Source organism: Dermacentor andersoni, chromosome 1 (genome assembly GCF_023375885.2).
Source record: "Dermacentor andersoni chromosome 1, qqDerAnde1_hic_scaffold, whole genome shotgun sequence".
In the NCBI taxonomy this organism is placed as follows: Eukaryota; Metazoa; Arthropoda; class Arachnida; order Ixodida; family Ixodidae; genus Dermacentor; species Dermacentor andersoni.
This window is the reverse complement of record NC_092814.1, coordinates 219,797,440-219,814,441: the sequence shown is the minus strand read 5'-3', so window position 1 is coordinate 219,814,441 and position 17,002 is coordinate 219,797,440. Positions and strand designations below refer to the sequence as shown.

General features: G+C 40.8%; 1 protein-coding gene across 1 annotated transcript in view; it reads left to right on the top strand.

The window, feature by feature from the left end:
• Positions 1 to 25: 25 nt before the first annotated feature.
• The window catches only part of LOC126548174 (uncharacterized), a 71,714-nt gene continuing 54,737 nt past the window's right edge, over positions 26 to 17,002 (top strand). Inside the window, exons 1-10 of the mRNA XM_050196303.2 lie at positions 26 to 95; positions 7,688 to 7,789; positions 8,594 to 8,767; positions 10,943 to 11,083; positions 11,180 to 11,261; positions 11,375 to 11,913; positions 13,446 to 13,590; positions 14,026 to 14,154; positions 14,264 to 14,384; positions 14,637 to 14,791. Coding sequence (XP_050052260.2) covers positions 88 to 95; positions 7,688 to 7,789; positions 8,594 to 8,767; positions 10,943 to 11,083; positions 11,180 to 11,261; positions 11,375 to 11,913; positions 13,446 to 13,590; positions 14,026 to 14,154; positions 14,264 to 14,384; positions 14,637 to 14,791 — 1,596 coding nt within the window. The 5' untranslated portion in view covers positions 26 to 87. The remainder of the gene's footprint in view (positions 96 to 7,687; positions 7,790 to 8,593; positions 8,768 to 10,942; positions 11,084 to 11,179; positions 11,262 to 11,374; positions 11,914 to 13,445; positions 13,591 to 14,025; positions 14,155 to 14,263; positions 14,385 to 14,636; positions 14,792 to 17,002) is intronic.

Here is a 17,002-nt window from a genome sequence, read left to right as displayed (position 1 = left end):
TCGTTTTCTCTTTCCTTCTAGACATATATACGCAAATTGGTAGACCCTATCTACAAGACACTTGGATGGGAAGACGGCGATAAGCACATGAACAAGCAAGTGTCTTATATTTAATTATTACTCCTAATTGTTTTATCAAGACATGTTCTCTGAATAAGTTCTGCTAGAGTGCAAAGTATATTTGGCGTTTTGAGCGTGCACCCTCTGTCAGAAAAGTTCCAGAACTTTTTTTTCCGTGTAATATTCGCAGTCAGTAATTGGGTGTAAATTTACTTGGCAGCAGAGCTGGTGTTTAGCAACTGACTGTTAGGATTGTTGGTAGATTTAGTTGGATGTTACACGAGTAATGTGGAGTGACATGGAACGTGATTTAGCAAGTATTCATTTATGAAGCATTATCAAGAATTCGTGTCTTTGAATGGTGTCAAAGGTTTCGTAAGGCATAGATTCACTGTAAGGCGATCCTATAGAATCAGACACCCGTTAAAGTCACATACTGCTACAAATGCAGAATGTGTGAGGCAGTTACTGCATGAAAATCGCCTCGTTACTGCGACCATGATACCATAAGATCTGAAATTGAACATAGATGTTTGTAAGATGTCACCAGATATTAAGCAACGATTTAGGGAAGCGAAAACTGAATTCAAAACTTGTCCATCGCCACACTGACAGACAAACAGGAAGAAATCAGACGAACAATAGCTGCTGAACTTTTGGAAAGTGTCACTAGTGATCTCCAACTTGTGTTAAGCATCAGTGGCAGAGAAGAAATTTGGTACTATCAGTATGATCCTCAAGTGACCGCATCACAAACACTTTCTGCACAGTTTGTGACGTCCTTAATCAAAGGATGTCAACCCAGGCCACAATGTGCCACTGGTGGAGCTGAACTGGACTCCTATAACTAATGCTCCTGATTTTTCAGGGACATGACAGCTAACAAGCTAGTCCTCTCCACTCATCCAATGGCGAAATCGCAGATCACCTCCCTCCAAATAAGTGAAGCCAAAACCACCGAAAACAAAGACAATGTTGATGGCATTTTTTTAAATGTCAGAAGCTAGGTGCACCATAAATATCTTCCTGAAGAATTTTTTTAATAATGAGGTTTTGCGTGCCAAAACCACTTTCTGATTATGAGGCACGCCGTAGTGGAGGACTCCGGAAATTTCGACCACCTGGGGCTCTTTAATGTGCACCTAAATCTAAGTACACGGGTATTTTCGCATTTCGTCCCCATCGAAATGCGGCCGCCGTGGCCGGGATTCGATCCCGCGACCTCGCGCTCAGCAGCCTAACACCATAGCCACTGAGCAACAACCGCGGCGGGTATATCTTCCTGAAGGATAAACACTGAAAGAAAACCTATATTGGCGAGTTAAAACGTTTGTGCCGAGCAACTCGGCTGCATCATCCTAATTTGTCGTCATCTGGACAGTGGTTCATGTAGCACAACAATGAGAGGCCCCACACTGGTGCATCAGTTCAGGAATATCTGGCCAAACACCCATATTTCTTCTCCCCCATATTCACCCAACCTGTTTCCCTGTGTTCTCGTTTTACAACATCAAATTGCCGCTGAAAGGGAAGTGTTATTAAGATATGGCAGCAATCCAGACTGCTGCGACTTATGTGCTAAAGAGCATCTCGTGTGAAGCTTTCTCTGCTTGCTTTCATGACGTCCATGCAGAAATGGTGGCAGCTGTGTATAGATAACTCAGGCGGCTAGTTCGGCAACCTAGAGTCATTAGTTTGCAAATTGAATAAAAGCTCAGTCCTGGATCCTGGAACTTACCTGACAAAGGTTGTACAATTGACTTCTGTTAATACGATTCTGGTAAATTCAGTGTTTTGTGTAATTCGATCCGGACCGAAAGTCCCGGCTGGCGGCCATACATTTTCAATGGGCGCAAACTTTTGTTATTTTGATCCTGAAATTGGTCTTCGCCACATAATTAGAATTTGACTGCTCAGCATGCACGCGCTTGACCCCAATAGTGAGCGACGCTCAGTGGGCAAGTGAATGCGTCGAACACGAGTCATCTCCCGCCGAAAATGCGTACTTTCGGCCTGCCCTAGGAAGATTTTCAAGCGAAAACGGTTGCTCACGATGGATGATTACAGTATTTACCTGATTCTAATGTGTGCCCTTTTTTTAAATGTGAAGCATTTCTTGGCAAACATTTGCCACTTTGACAATATCTATCTAGCTGCGTACGTCTTGGTGCTTTCGTGGTCGTTTCATTAACATGGTGTGTACGAAAATTGTCATAGTATTAGAAGAGTGTATGACGAACATAAATGATCTGTCATGACATGAATATCATGACATCTCTATCATGTAGTGAAGCTTATAGCGCGTGAAAAGACAAGGACGAAAGGAAGACGTGACACACACAGGCGCTAACTTGCAACAATTTTTATTTCGAGCAAGGGACCCATACATATATACAACTTTTTCGCGTACATCATCATACATGCGCTGTTTGCAAAAATTGCTTACACACCATTACGCAGGTAAGCTAACTCTTTGCGGGAAAGGTCAATTGATGGTTTTGACACACAGTTACCCCCAAACCTAGCAATCATTTCTGCTTCGATAATTTCGCGAGTTAATTCCAGATTGATAATAATTCCAGATGATTCCAGAGATCCAGAGATCATGGTCGTTCCGTTAACTTGGTAGATGCCGAAATTGGCATAGTATGACGATAGTGTATGACGAACATAAATGATAGGTCATGACATACATATGACATGGGTAGGTCACAAAACAGCCGCCTACGTATTGGTGCTCTCGTCATGGTCGTTTCTTTAACTTGGTAGGCTCCCCGCACACTGCTTCGCATAAAATTGATTCCCACAGGGCGTGCGACCTGCCAGCTTTTGTACCATTGGTCCGAAAATTGCTTGCACTGTCCAGAGAATTACATGCGTCGCAGGGCAAACAATCGAAGCGGTTAGTCAAGACGTGGGTCACCATCCTGTTTGAAATTATGACGGAAATGTCTATTAAAGGCAGAATATAAAGCGCTAAGTTGACTGTAAGGAGCACTTTATAATGGTTTATAGACGGCGTTAATTTGCGGTCTGAGGGCGATGACGACGGACATTAGGTTTTAAAAATAAATTCATTCTATACAGGTGACGTTCAATGGTTTTCATATTTTTATTATTGCTAGAATCGAAGGCATACTACATTTTTCTTGCTAAAAAGAACCGAGTGCGCGTTAGATTTCTACGTTAGTTTTCTACTTTGAACCTATTAAATGTGGGTGCGCGTTTGGCTCTTTAGTGTGCTAGAATCATGGAAATACTGCCAGAGGAATGGGCTGTGTGTGTCAGAGTTTCTCTTTCTGCCTGTTTAATTCCACCCGCCTGATGAATCGATCACTCGTCGGCCCGTCAGGGCTGAATTAACGGAAGTCGACTGTATACTAAACATATTTAGGTTTGCCAACTCTCAAGTTGCCGAAGTCGGAACGAAAGAGGGGGGAGGGGGGTGCTGCTGCATGGCAATAACCGACCCCGACAGTGCCAAGAGCTACGAGTCTCTATGTGCAACAATGTTGCACAGATGTTTTATTACTGTTATGTCGCAATTCACAAGAAAGGTGCAGTAGTTGCCTAGCTAACGCAGCTATCAATACAGCTAGATAGAGGTACTGTGAACGGTTAGGGCCCAGAATCATGACAAAAATGAAACTGCCTTTATGTTTATGATAATGCAACAGAATAGAAAACAGGAAAATCTTCAACCGAGCTGTCAAGCATTATTATAAGAAAACCTCCGAAGGTATTTTGTAAGAGTCAACCTACTGGGCATTTCCATTAAGTCTACTGCTAAACTGCTGATTGGCTGTGGCGCCTGGTTGCTGCGGATGTGCAGCCCAGCCCAGCCAATCAGAACTTCAACAGCAGATGAAATGGACATGTCCACTTGGTGGACTCTTACAGAATACATCCCCTGGTTTATTTATTGTTATTGAGTAGTAAAAAGGGAAAAAAATACAGAACATTTGGCCATCCTGGCAGAATGAAGTCGTGACTTGGGACATTTACTCAATAGTTGGGACTGTCCCGATAAATTTGAGATGGTTGGCAACCCTATCTATGCATACATAATTTTGGTACGGTCCCTAGAATATTGGCTAGTATGCCGTCCGCCGATGGCAGCGAGGACTGTTTCCGAATGACGGTGGCGGTGGAGTGGCGAGCAGTCTTCGTGTATCCTCATGCACGGCCGCTCGATGCAAAAGCACAGGGTGCCTCGTGCTACGGCGCGGCGCTCGGCCGCCTGGCTGCGTGTTGGCGAAGCGTGCGTTCGGCGTATAGTTTAGCTGTTACTTTTTTCTTTTTTTGCCGCGACGCTCTTATGCCGCATTAGAGCAGTATTTGTTACGGGTGTGATGAGAGGTTTTAGCTGTGTAAAGTGGTATTCGTTCGCGAAGACATTTTTGCTGAGCCGTATGAAGCATGCCTGTGGAGCGGGGATACGACTCAGAACACAAAGTGATTGCGCAGCCTGGAATAGATTGAGCACTGAATTTATTTATTCATGCGATACTGCTGCCCTTTGGCAGCCAAGGCCGCAGTGGTTAAAAGTGAAACAATAAAATTGAAGGGGGCACTTAGTTATCTCTATGTGGATGAATGCGAAAGCACTGCGACCACCTCGTGATGCTCATCCACTTTGTCTTCTTAATTCATTTTTTTCTTAACCAACACTAAATGTCGTGCGTTGGACTCCCACCAAAGGTCCAGGGTCCGACTCCCACCCATGGTCGTGGGTTTAAGTGCCGTAATGAACTCTAGCTTAATTAAACATGTCTTAATTAACTTTGCCTTAACATTGCCTTAATTAACTCTGCCTTAATTGACGTCATCAACTGGCTCGATTTGCTCACTTGACTTTTTGGACCGTCGGGGTCACGCCAACATCCACAACGCCAGATTTTCAGCCTCATGAGCCATATAATGCTTCCGCATTAATAACCAACCTGAGGTACAGGTGTGCGATGTGACATAGTAGAGGGTAAAAATAAAGATAAAATCCAAGCTCGTTCAAAACCTATACAAGACAAAAAGAAAACACTTCTAGTTAAGGGTGAGCAAGAACAGTGAGAACAAATATCAACACATAATAATTGATCAAATTGCAAATGGCAAAATTAAACAAAACGAAAAAAAAAAACATTTGTGAAGCATGCGCCGTTGATATGTGATGCTAGGAAAAGGCGCGACATGTGGAGTAGATATCACGCATGGTCGAGGAGAGCACCCGAATATTTTTCGACATTAGATGAAATTGTGGAAGCACGTCCCATGTACTCTGCGATAATCCCGCGCAAGTAATCAAGCACATATGTAATCAAGCACATAGTCAAAACGAATTGTAAAGAGAAGAATGAAGGACCTTTAAAAAACAGCGTAAAAAAATTACAGCACACAACATCCGATGAAATGGCAAGGTGTTCGTGAATAAGAGGAGAAAATATAGAAGAAAAAAAACACTATTACAAGGCCGCTGAGCGTGTGTCCCCGATGTCCCCGAATTGGCGAGATGCAATTATTTTCGTCTTCTCATTTTCAAATGTTCTAGCTTTTCTTTCTTTGCTGTCCTTTCATTATTGAGAGACTTCATGAAAAACCGGAGAAGCAAAAGAGGTTGTAAACCCACCCGCGCCAACCCGCCGCGGTGCATACAGACAGCCAAGCAGACGACAGTGAAGTGCATAGCAGTAGGATAGGGTGCCTAGAGTCACTGGAAAAAATTTTCCCCGGTGACTCTAGGGGTGCCTCGATGCGCGCGCCCCCCTCCGCCGCTGAGAGGGGCGCCCGCATCCGCCGCTGAGAGGGGCGCCCGCATCGAGGCACCCTACAGCAGGACTGCTCGCAGCGCCCTCTGCGCTTTCATTCAAAAAGCGTCCCGCCCGCTCCATACGACGCAGACGGCAGACTAGCCAATATTCTAGGAATCATAATTTTAGTGAAGACATTCTTCAGCATGTAGAGTTGACCTTGGGAAGAATGCGTGCAGCCATACAATAACAGATATTGGGCTGGCTTCAGCGTAGACTGAGCCAGTACCACTTGATTCATTAGCTCCTGCTCAGTGACAGTAAATGAGACACTGTAGACTGCAGCGACACTGCAGCGACAAATAAAAAATATTTAATAATGCTTACCTTTAATCAGCTTTGCAGTGCCCTGTAAAACATGTGTGCACAGCACCAACAAAATGATTGCAGCCACTTGACTGTTCCAAGACTGACTGTCATTGCCCTTCCATGGCACAACACAAGAGGCCTGTACACTGTGTCGCTATCGTGCCATCTAGTGTTGTGACTTCGGGGTGGAGGACGAAAGACGGACTCTTTCCGCAAACGAAGAAGAAACAAAAAACTTTATACAATATTTACAGATCGTGGATGATGATAGCGTACATGTAGCTGCAAGAGCGCACCAGACTGGCTGGGCGGCTGAAAGCGAAGCTCTCTCCTCACAATGGGCCGGTTATCCCTTTAGTCCCTTTGGCGACCCCTCTTTTCTTGATTTTTCGCGGAGAAGTGGGAGTGCCCGTCGCCTCTCTGATATGCATGTGGTGCACATAGTATGGCAGCTCCCGTCGCCTCGATGATAGCCACGTGGTGCCTGTAGTATGGCAGCTCCCGTCGTCTCGATGATAGGCACGTGGTATGGCACAACACTAGTCATCAAAAACAGGCAAATCACAATATGGCAGAATAAATGGAGAATTATATATGTGCACATTGTAATAATGCTTATGCCATAATAGCCTAGGCTGATCATTTAAAAATAAAGATACAGGAGGGATGCTGAATTCACATAAAATGAAGTTTCCTATCTTTAAGGCTTTGTTTCTATGAAGTCCGCCTGTTACTAATACTCCTTATGTTTCTATAATTATTGTTTCACAAATTAAATTGTAAAGTGATTTCACAAAAGAAAAAAAAACTGGCATTTCCGTTTTCGAGCTGTGCTTATTGAGGCCTTTTTTTATTTGTTTAGGCCCTGCAACTCTTTTCATGTTCTGTGTATTAAAGGGCATCTCCTCCTGAATATTTTCCAACTTAATGTTTATGAATGCGCCTTGTACAAGTGAGGTTATCTGCAATCACATGCTGCCCTTGCCATACCCTCATTACCTTGCTCTCCTTTCATCATTTATACTGCACTCAAAGTTGTTTCACTATGTCCATGCAAAATGATGCCCATCATATGCTGCCCCATCATCATGCTGTGACTTTGCATTGGTGTGACCTAGGCCCAGAGTATTGGTGCAGTGGTGTCATACTCCACTACCAATGGTTTCACTGCGCTAGCAGTAATAATATTTCTCTGGTTTTACATCTACTAGAGGCACTCCATACTTGTAGCATTTAAAGAAGCCTGGCTAGTGGGCATCATGTTTGTAAGTGCATAGCAATAAATATGAAAAAGTTGCAGGGTTGTCCGGAACTTGGAAGAGAACGAGCAGTCTTTTGAGCAAAATTGAAGGCTCACTGCTGCATATATGAGAATAATATTCAGTTTAGATATTCATAATCATTCTCAAATAGCTAAGCCAGTTTATGTGGAAAAAATTTTTCAGGGCTCCCCTAACATGAAAGAGAAATCTCTAATGGCAAATTGCTCAAATAAATGTTGTTCAATGTTTTAGTATGCTGAGAAGAGTCATATTGGACCTGGCATGCCGAAATCTGCATCAAGAGTGTCTCAAAGAAGCAAAACGACGTCTCTCAGCTTGGGTCGATGGTGTTCAGTAAGTACCCATTGCTACTTTTGTGTGTGCATATCAAAAATACTTCATATGCAGAGGCATGTTCCAGTACTGCTTCATCTGTCACTGGACACAATTGACAGCATTGAAACATTTAGGAGAAAGTCAACTCACAAATTCTTTCTGAGCATGAAAAAACTGTGTACATGCAGAAAACTTTCTCAAAAGCTTGTATGTCTGTCATTGCTTTTGAACCATAAATACATTATAGAACATATGTTGAAAAATATCAGATCTAGGGGTATAGAAGCAGGTACTGAGGTAAAGGAATTTGATTAGAGAAGCACTAAACTATTTATGGCTGTGATTTTGGCAGTTTTGTTGATACACAAAAGTGAATCACCTAATTACAACACTAAAGTTTTGAAGTGTTTCAAAGAAAACATAGCTCATGCATAATATAAATATATGTTCAGCACATGTTTCTCCTTCTGGATCATCGTTCAACCATAAAGGAGGGCTTTATTAAATGTGATGATCTTGTGGGCCATTGAAAAACACCAAAGGTTATAAACATCCCCTTTGAAAGCAACTCTCACCCACAGCACCAGGAACATCGTTGGAAAGGTTGATGTCCGTAATGACCGCTATGTGTTTCTACTGTCCTCTTCTTGAGCTGTCTCTGAGCAGCAAGATATGAGCAGCTTCTAAACATTGTGTGGAGAAAGCAATTTCATATTCCTGTGTTATATTTACTTAGCAGAAAGGGAATATGAACTAAGTATAATTATATGGCTGCATGTTTAATCACTACATGCAAGAGATCTCAATCTTCTTTTGTTAAAGGGAAGTGCCAAGGAATATTAGAGGTATTGTTTACCGCTATGGAATTTACCAGAGCAGTGGAGACCATGAATGGCAGTTCATGTGGGAAAAATACCTCAAGGAAGTCTCAGCTCAAGAAAGGATTAACCTGCTCTATGGCCTTGCCCATGTAAGGAGTCCACCACTTATCCACAGGTAATGTGCAACGATGCAATTATTAATATTCTATGTGCTCTTATTTTTCAAAATGGGATTTCCTACAGAAATAACAAAAGCTAATGGTACTTTTACATTCACTTACACTGAACAAAATAAAATGTAGAACACAAAAAAAGACAAGGTATGAGCAACTTTGGTGGTAGAGAAGTGGTTGGGTATGCGTGGTTCAGAATTTGGTTCGAAATTCCTTTTGCCGAAGCGACGTCCGACGCAGGACGCTGACGCGGGACGCCGACGCCGGATCAGGCTCCTTAACGCTCTCGCGTTTATATGTAAATAAATATTTGCAAGTTTGCTGGGAGACTCGTTACGGAAAGAAATAGCTTGTTACTGCATCATTGTTAACAATTTTCTTCCTTTCTGGATAACCCTAAATAACCATGAAAAATGACTGATTTAAAAATATGTAAATTATTCGATGAGGCCAAAAAGAATACACATTAGCTGATTTTTTAGACTAGAGGGGGGCTGGGAAAATGCCAAAGAAATCGAGTATCTCAGTTTAGGCCAAAAGCAGCAGGAATGCTATTAACACACTTTTTACTCAGTCTTGAACTAAAGTGCAACAATATTTGCTTGAATTTTTTATCATTTATGTGTTTCGCATTATCCAACACATAGTCGAACATGCACCATCACAAAGCAGCAAGGGTGGATTTCATATACCCAAATTTGCTCCTAGTAGTAAGCCATGGACTGGCATGTCATTTCTGTTAAGAGGAAGCTTTAGCTCGGGCCCAACTCCGACGCGGCGTATTCAAATACATGTAAAACACAAAAACGTTTTTCTTAAATAACCCCTGGACCGATTTTAATGAAATTTGTTGCAGTTGAGAAAGAAAGTTAAATTCTAGTGACTGTTGCAAGTGAAATTTTCATTTAGGGTTTCAATTTTGTTTAAAAGGTTTTCAAATATTCGACATTTTGAAAAAAAATAGAAGCACAAAGTTTACAAAATCATAGCTCTGCATCAAAAACAGATTTCGCGGTTCTGTAAAAGGCATCCATTAGATCATTGAAAGCGGACAAATTCAGTTTGTCAGTTTATATCTTATGTGAATTTGTTACGTTGTTTACAAGGGTTCGGCAGAAGCTGTATATCCATATTATCGAATTTGTTTAGATTCATGTGTAACATATCACTTTTGTCCGCTTTAGATGTACTATCAGATGCGATTCACTGAATTGTGATATCATTTTTCCTTGCTGAGTTAGTGAGTAGTAAACTTAATAGTTTCGTTTTCAGAAAATTTTCGATTTTTGCCAATTTTAGTAAAAAATTGACGACCTAAATCGAAAATTCTAAACTAGCAGTCTCTAGATTTTAAGTTTTTCCTTTAAATGCTACAAGCCTCGTCAAATTTGGTGCAGTGGTTGACGAGAAAACGAATTCTCCTTTTACAGTGTTTAGATAGGAGCACCCGAGCTAAAGCTTCCTCTTAAGCCGCTGCCAATTGAGTGTGTGCGTTACCTTTGACTTGATCTGACTTGATTACAGTGCTGTAATAACTGACAGTATTCTGTCAGTGATAGCTAGTGCTCACTGTCATAAAAATTCTGGTACACATAGCAAGCATAGCTCGAATGCTGCCTCTAAAAAAAACTTTCAAAATCTTAATTAATAATGGAGACTATGGACAGTTACTGTGTCTGGTATTGATTCAAATAAAATTACCTTGCCATTAGATCGTTCAGCTTAGCAGCTCAACAGCACTCACAAAGCCAACAAATGACCCTACCACAAAAAAATTTAGTGGGTTCTGTGGTCTATAACAGCAGTATTCATGATGCGGTATTCACAAATTTTGTCCAAATAACAGGACAAACCATTATGTGGCATCTGAATTTTTGGTCACATAAGCTGGTGCAGTGGAGCTCGAATAATTTAGAGACATCAAACTGGTTTCCTACTAATTTCAGTATGTGTGTGCATGATATTGTGAAAGACATTGTAAAGAAAACTCACTGGCAAATATTTTGATGTGTAGGAAGTATGTTATCTAACCAGTATTATATGCACAGCTTGTGAATCATTATGTATATGCACAGACATTGTTGGTCATATAACTTGGTCACTTGTAACTTCATATATGTTGGTCACTTGGTAACTTCAGTTTATTCCAGTTACTGACAATTTGTTCTTTTTTACAGATATCTGGCTTATGCAATGAATGAAAGCTATGTGCGTAGGCAAGATTTTTTTAGTGTGCTTTCCTTCCTTGCTGGAAACCCAGTTGGCCGTGATATTGTTTGGAAATTTGTGCGATACAAGTGGGACAGGCTTGTTCACAGGTAAGAGAAGTGGTGCAAAGAAGCTGGATATTTTATTTGTAATTAATGTGTTGGATAATATTGAATTCTGTCCTAAATACTCAAATTATTGTTTAGGTTCTCACTGAATGACCGCAACTTTGGAAACGTTGTGAAGACTATATGTGATTATTTCACAAAGCAGTTTGATTACAATGAGGTAAGTGAGTGCTTTATGGTTTCAACAGCGACAAAAGAGAAATGGGCAGTAGATCACTCACTGCATATAGCCGTACATGTCCATTAAACCTGACAGCTAAAAATTGTTTACAGATGCAGGCTTTTTTCCACAAGAACCCAAATGCTGGTGCAGGCAAGAGAGCTCGAGAGCAAGCCCTGGAGAATGTGCGCAACAACATAGCATGGATCAAACATCACGAGCCAAGTGTGGCACGATGGCTCACCACCAACGTCATTCCAGAACCCTGGGAAAACATGCGTTTGCCTCGCCATGTGATGCCTGCAAGTTATGACATCACACTCGAACCCATTCCTACAGAAAATGTAACAGTGGGCTCTAGCACAACTAGGATCACAGTGGTGAAGGCTACCAGTGTTCTTCTGGTGCATGCAAAAAATGTCAACATTACCAGAACAATTGTTATGCGCCACAAGCGTGAAACTTTTGAAGAAGTCCCCCTGCGCAACGAGCCTTTTTTGTACATAGAGAATGACTACTGGGTCATACAGACCAGGAACATTCTCCCTCCAGGAGGTTATGTGCTCAAATTTGAGTTCAGTTCTTCCATGCTCAACTACCTAAGTGGCATCTACAAGACAAGCTACTGGGATGAAGCATCCAAAAGCAACAAGTGAGTTAAAACAGGCTAGGAAAGAACTGTCATCTGGCTGCCTTCCTGAGCATTACATCAAATAAGTCATATTATTCAGTTGTTTTTATATTTTTGTTATGCAGTTAACGAAGCACAGATAACTTAAATTTTAGTTGTGGCATAGTCCTTGTATATCAGCTATTTGAATGATTTGTTATATTCCAAGTTGAGTCCCAGGATAAGAGCTCATGACACCTTAACTGTCAGTGCTGTAGTATCTTCAGTTTCATAATGTTCTGTAGCATCTTCAGTTGCACAATGCAGCTATGTGCAGCTGTGTGGGGGGCATGCATTTTCTCTCCTCTAGCGTGGCCGTGCATACGCTGCACGACTGGGCTTGGGTGTAATCAGCTGTCTTGCAATGGTGCAGACTTACAACAAACATGACGGTATATAACAATGGGTTGGAACATTTCGCCTTGATTTTAAAAATTTTAAAGCAAAGTTTTATTTGCGGCATCCAACGGGTTTTGATGCTGCATTGGTCGGACAGTGTGGAGATCGGTCCGCTGATAACATCATCCCCCTGTAGGCGATACTATCAGCCGTGGCAGCAGAGCGGGCACAAAAGCTTTGCACGCTTCACTTTGTACCACTGATGTGAAGATATCGTCAGCATGGCATGAAACTGAATCTTTCGTCACTAACTCTGAAATTCAACAAAATTATTTTTTTTCATTTAAATATTTTTTTTCGATTGCCCGATAATCCCGAAATATTTACAGCCCTTTCTATCTAAGAAAAATCAGTCGATGACTGTATTTGTTTGCATAAAAGGTTGAATTTCAATATAACAAAGGAAAGTGCTGATTTTACCAACTTTGTTATATTGAGGTTTAACTGCATTAACTATTTAGAGGGAGCAACAAATGATTGTAATGGGGTACCTATTTAGCTACAGTGCATTTGGAAAGCTTATTGCCCAGAGTGCCCAGTCTTGCACAGTTATGTGGAAAATACTGTAGAACACTTCTTTAACTGCTTCAACTGTTGTCACGATCATCTTGATGTAGTCCCATGCTGGGAACAACCATATGAAGAAACAGACATTGATGCCAAGAACACATAGGGGAAATTAATTGTTATGCTTGATTCAGATATTGAAATAATAAGGTAAAGAGAAATGAAAGTGGACGAAGAAATAACTTGCCGCAGGTGGGTGCCGAACCTACATCTTCCAATTATGTGTGCATTACTTTACAGTTAATTTGCCACAGCAGCCATCATCCTATCCACTGTGTTGGGTATTTCGTGTTTTCAGCAATTTCACAGTTGTGAAAATTATATGCCTTTATATTAGTAAATGATCATATATCGCCGGAGATTTCTTAAATTTTGGTTAACTTGCTTCATATATTACAACAATTAATGATTGAATCATAGACTAAGTGTTCAAGCTTTTTATTTCATACTTGACCGATTTTTTACTTATATTTTTAATATTATGTTTGTTCAGTATCATTAAAATATTTGTATTTTTCACTTCAAGTGTGAGCTTTCTTCTCTTGCAGGTTTATGATCACTTCACAATTTCAGCCCACATTTGCTCGCATGGCATTTCCTTGCTTTGATGAACCAGGATTCAAAGCAAATTTTACTATAACTGTCATCCACGACGCTACAATGAAGGCTATATCTAATATGCCTGTTGACAAGGCAAGTTTATTATTATTATCTTTGTTGTTGTTGTTGCTGTTTTAAACTGTGGCATAGATTATATCTTCATAGGATTGCGATGCTTGCTTTGGAACATTAATCTATTGCTCGCTAACAAGCTGTTCGACGGTACGATGCACAATGAAAGTTTATGAAGCACAAAATCCATGAGGAAAGGAAATGTTACCACAGATTAGGACTGCATCCTGTAACTGAGGGCTACACTCTATATTTCAGCATATAACTATTGCACTGCACCTTTCTATATTTAGGTTTTCACATTCAAGCCACGCGGAGTGTTAACTTTTTCCATAAATCTTGGTCACCAAAACCTTTGTGTGCAAACAACGCTGCACGAACTTTGCTAGCACTGCTGTTTTTCAACCTCTTTTGTTTATGTGACAGTTAAAACAATTTCAGTTATTTTCTTCACAGATTCGCATGCTGGATGACACCAGAGTCGCAACACGATTCCAAGAATCTCACAAGATGACAACTTATCTTGTGGCTATAGCTGTCTGTGACTTTGGCTACATATCAGGAAACACATCAAGCGGCACACCGGTAAAGCTGTGCTGCATAGCATATCGTAGCACACACTCTTCTTATACTACTTACTTGTAACTTTTCCTTTCATATAGTGCAATACACACTTTTGCTTTGATCTTTTCAGGTGCGAGTTTTTGCCCGCCAGGAGATGCTTCCTCATGCAAATTATGCACTCGCAGCCACCATTCAAGTTTTGGAACTTTTTGAAAATCAGTTTGCTATAAGATTTCCCCTTCCAAAGCTAGGTAACTAAATCAAAATTTTTGTTTTTGATGCACTCAGTTTCTCTAGCACATAAGCATTGCAGCACACTGCTTGACATCAATGTTGCTCCCAACTCATGGCATAACAGACTAGTTCACTTGCTTCAAAACAGTTTAGAGGTAGTGGAATCCACATTCACTTGATACTGCTATGTTCAACACAACTCATGTTCACTATTTGCTTTTTACCAATATATTGAGTGTGCAGTGCAACTGATTAGCTTTCTGTTTTAGACAGCATTGCCATTCCGGACCCCCAAGCAGCTGCTATGGAAAACTGGGGCCTGGTCATGTACAGCGAATGCATGATGCTCTACAACCAAAATACGACATCTGTCTCTGATCACTACAGCACAGTAGAAGTTATATCTCATGAACTGGCACATATGGTTTGTAGATTTGCATATTTTCACTAAAAATTAGTACGGCATTTCATAATGTGCTAGTGCTTTCGCATTTAGCAGTTGTAACTATGTATACAACTTAACATCTGTGTGCTTGTGTCAGTGGCATAGGAGTAAGGCATGCCGATGACAAGATACAGCATGTAAGTTGAACCTTAAAATGTGGCTGCTGTCTCTACACAAGGGCAAAGTGTAAAACAGACCTTTGTACTAGAGAACTTTTAATGCCTGCCAAAGAACCAAGCTCTCTAAACTCTTGATAGTCTAAACAATCCAAACACTTTATTGTAGACAATCTTGTTTGACCGCATTTGCAAAAGTTATGCTGGGCATATCTGGTTCCACAGTGTCTGCCCAGGGCAAAGAAATCTCTATTAGTTTTTGGAAAAACTAATGGAGAGATATAAATTTCGAAAAGCTTACACGTGTCCCCTTTATCAGGAATGCATTCTGCAGGGTATGCGAAAAATATGCTTTAGTTAACTCCCCCCCCAAAAAGTTACATGTCTACGTTCTAAAAACAGTGAGAAAGAGATAAGTGGATGGCATCAATAGAGGAAATTTCACAAAGAATCAGCCATTAAATTTAAGCAAGAAATGAAGAAAAAATGCAACTGCAGTACACTGTGCAATATCAATAAATATCTGTCTGCGTGCATGTGCATATGTGCGTTTATGCAAATTATGGTTAGAAAATTTGCCAGCACATTGGCCATATGACTGGTCGAAATTTATGCATAGTATGTTTGCTGCATTTGACAGCATAATCAAGCAGGAAACACTGAAGTGCAGGTATATTACTGAACGCAGACTTAAAAGTGAATCTTTTAAACGCCGTCTTCGAGAATCCTTAAACTCTCTCATTCTAGTATAACCTATGTGCTAATATGTGTGTGCTAACATGTGCTCATATTTTTGGGCTTATGGGTTCTAAACCTTGAAATGTTAAGAAATTAATGCTACTGTGCAGTTTAAAAAGCTGAAAAAATAAGAACAAAAAAGCTTCAGTCATGTCAGAGTGATTACAGCTGCCAGAGATGATGTTCGCATTTATTTGTCTGGTGGTCACCTTCTGAGCATCGTCCGTCAATCAATTCAAGCATCTTGTACTCTACAGCGTTGTGATTACTTACCCCTACAGCTCCTTAGCCTAGCATGTGACATACAAAGGTGGGCAAATTTATGAGGACCTAAGCTTATAAGGTTGACCTCTACATCACGCCGTGCAATTAGGTTGGTGACTGCTAGAAATTTTGTGATCAGGATAAACAATTTTGTACTCATCCTGACATTGAGTGCAGTTGAATACAGGTCAAATTGTGATGTTGCAGGTCAAAAATAGTAAAGCAGAAGTGGAATTCAGCACATCATCACTTCAGAGATATTTCAGAATAAAACAGCTATAACACATAGTATGGAAAATGAGCAATGTTTCTTTTGACAAACTGCATCAAAAGGTGTAGGAAGCATGGGATGTACAGTGCTCAAAAATTCAAATGCAAGGAGCAGAAAATGACTTTATGTGTAACTATATGGAAGTGGGGTCACATGTAATTGCTCTGTAGCCAGTTTCTAAGCATGTAGTAGTGCCAAATTTACATATGGAGTTTGAATTAAGCTGCTGTTACAATTGCAAGTGAACCTGAAAATGAAATAATGCACAGGGGTAGTTTGAAAACAGTTCGCATTTCAATTTTTGAGCAGTGTACATAAAGCAACCTACTCATGAAACCCATCCTGCAGCATCACTGCACCTTCTGCACTCTCTTCATGTTAGCTCATACCCTCTCACCCTGCCCCTATGTGTATTTGCCTTGCAGAAGAGTACGCATTTGGGCTGGTTGGTTCATGATTATGAGCAGAAAACAGTACTAAACGACAGGACGAAAAGAGGGACACAGACCACAGCGTTGACTATCAACCATGTGTATTTACTCTTTCAGTCAGCATATATGTACCCTACAACTATCGCGAAGCACAAAAAAGCAACAGAAATTTGGCATGCACAGCGCATTTCTGTTGCTTTTTTGTGCTTCACGACAGTGGTAGAGTATATATATGCTGACTGCAAAAATAGAGGCAGTGCAGTTCAGATTAGACCTTTTCTTCAGCACTGCGTTGGCAGATGTCAGTAAATATGTGAATATTACTAATAAACTAAATAATTTTGAATTACTTTACCGCAAATTTTGCTAC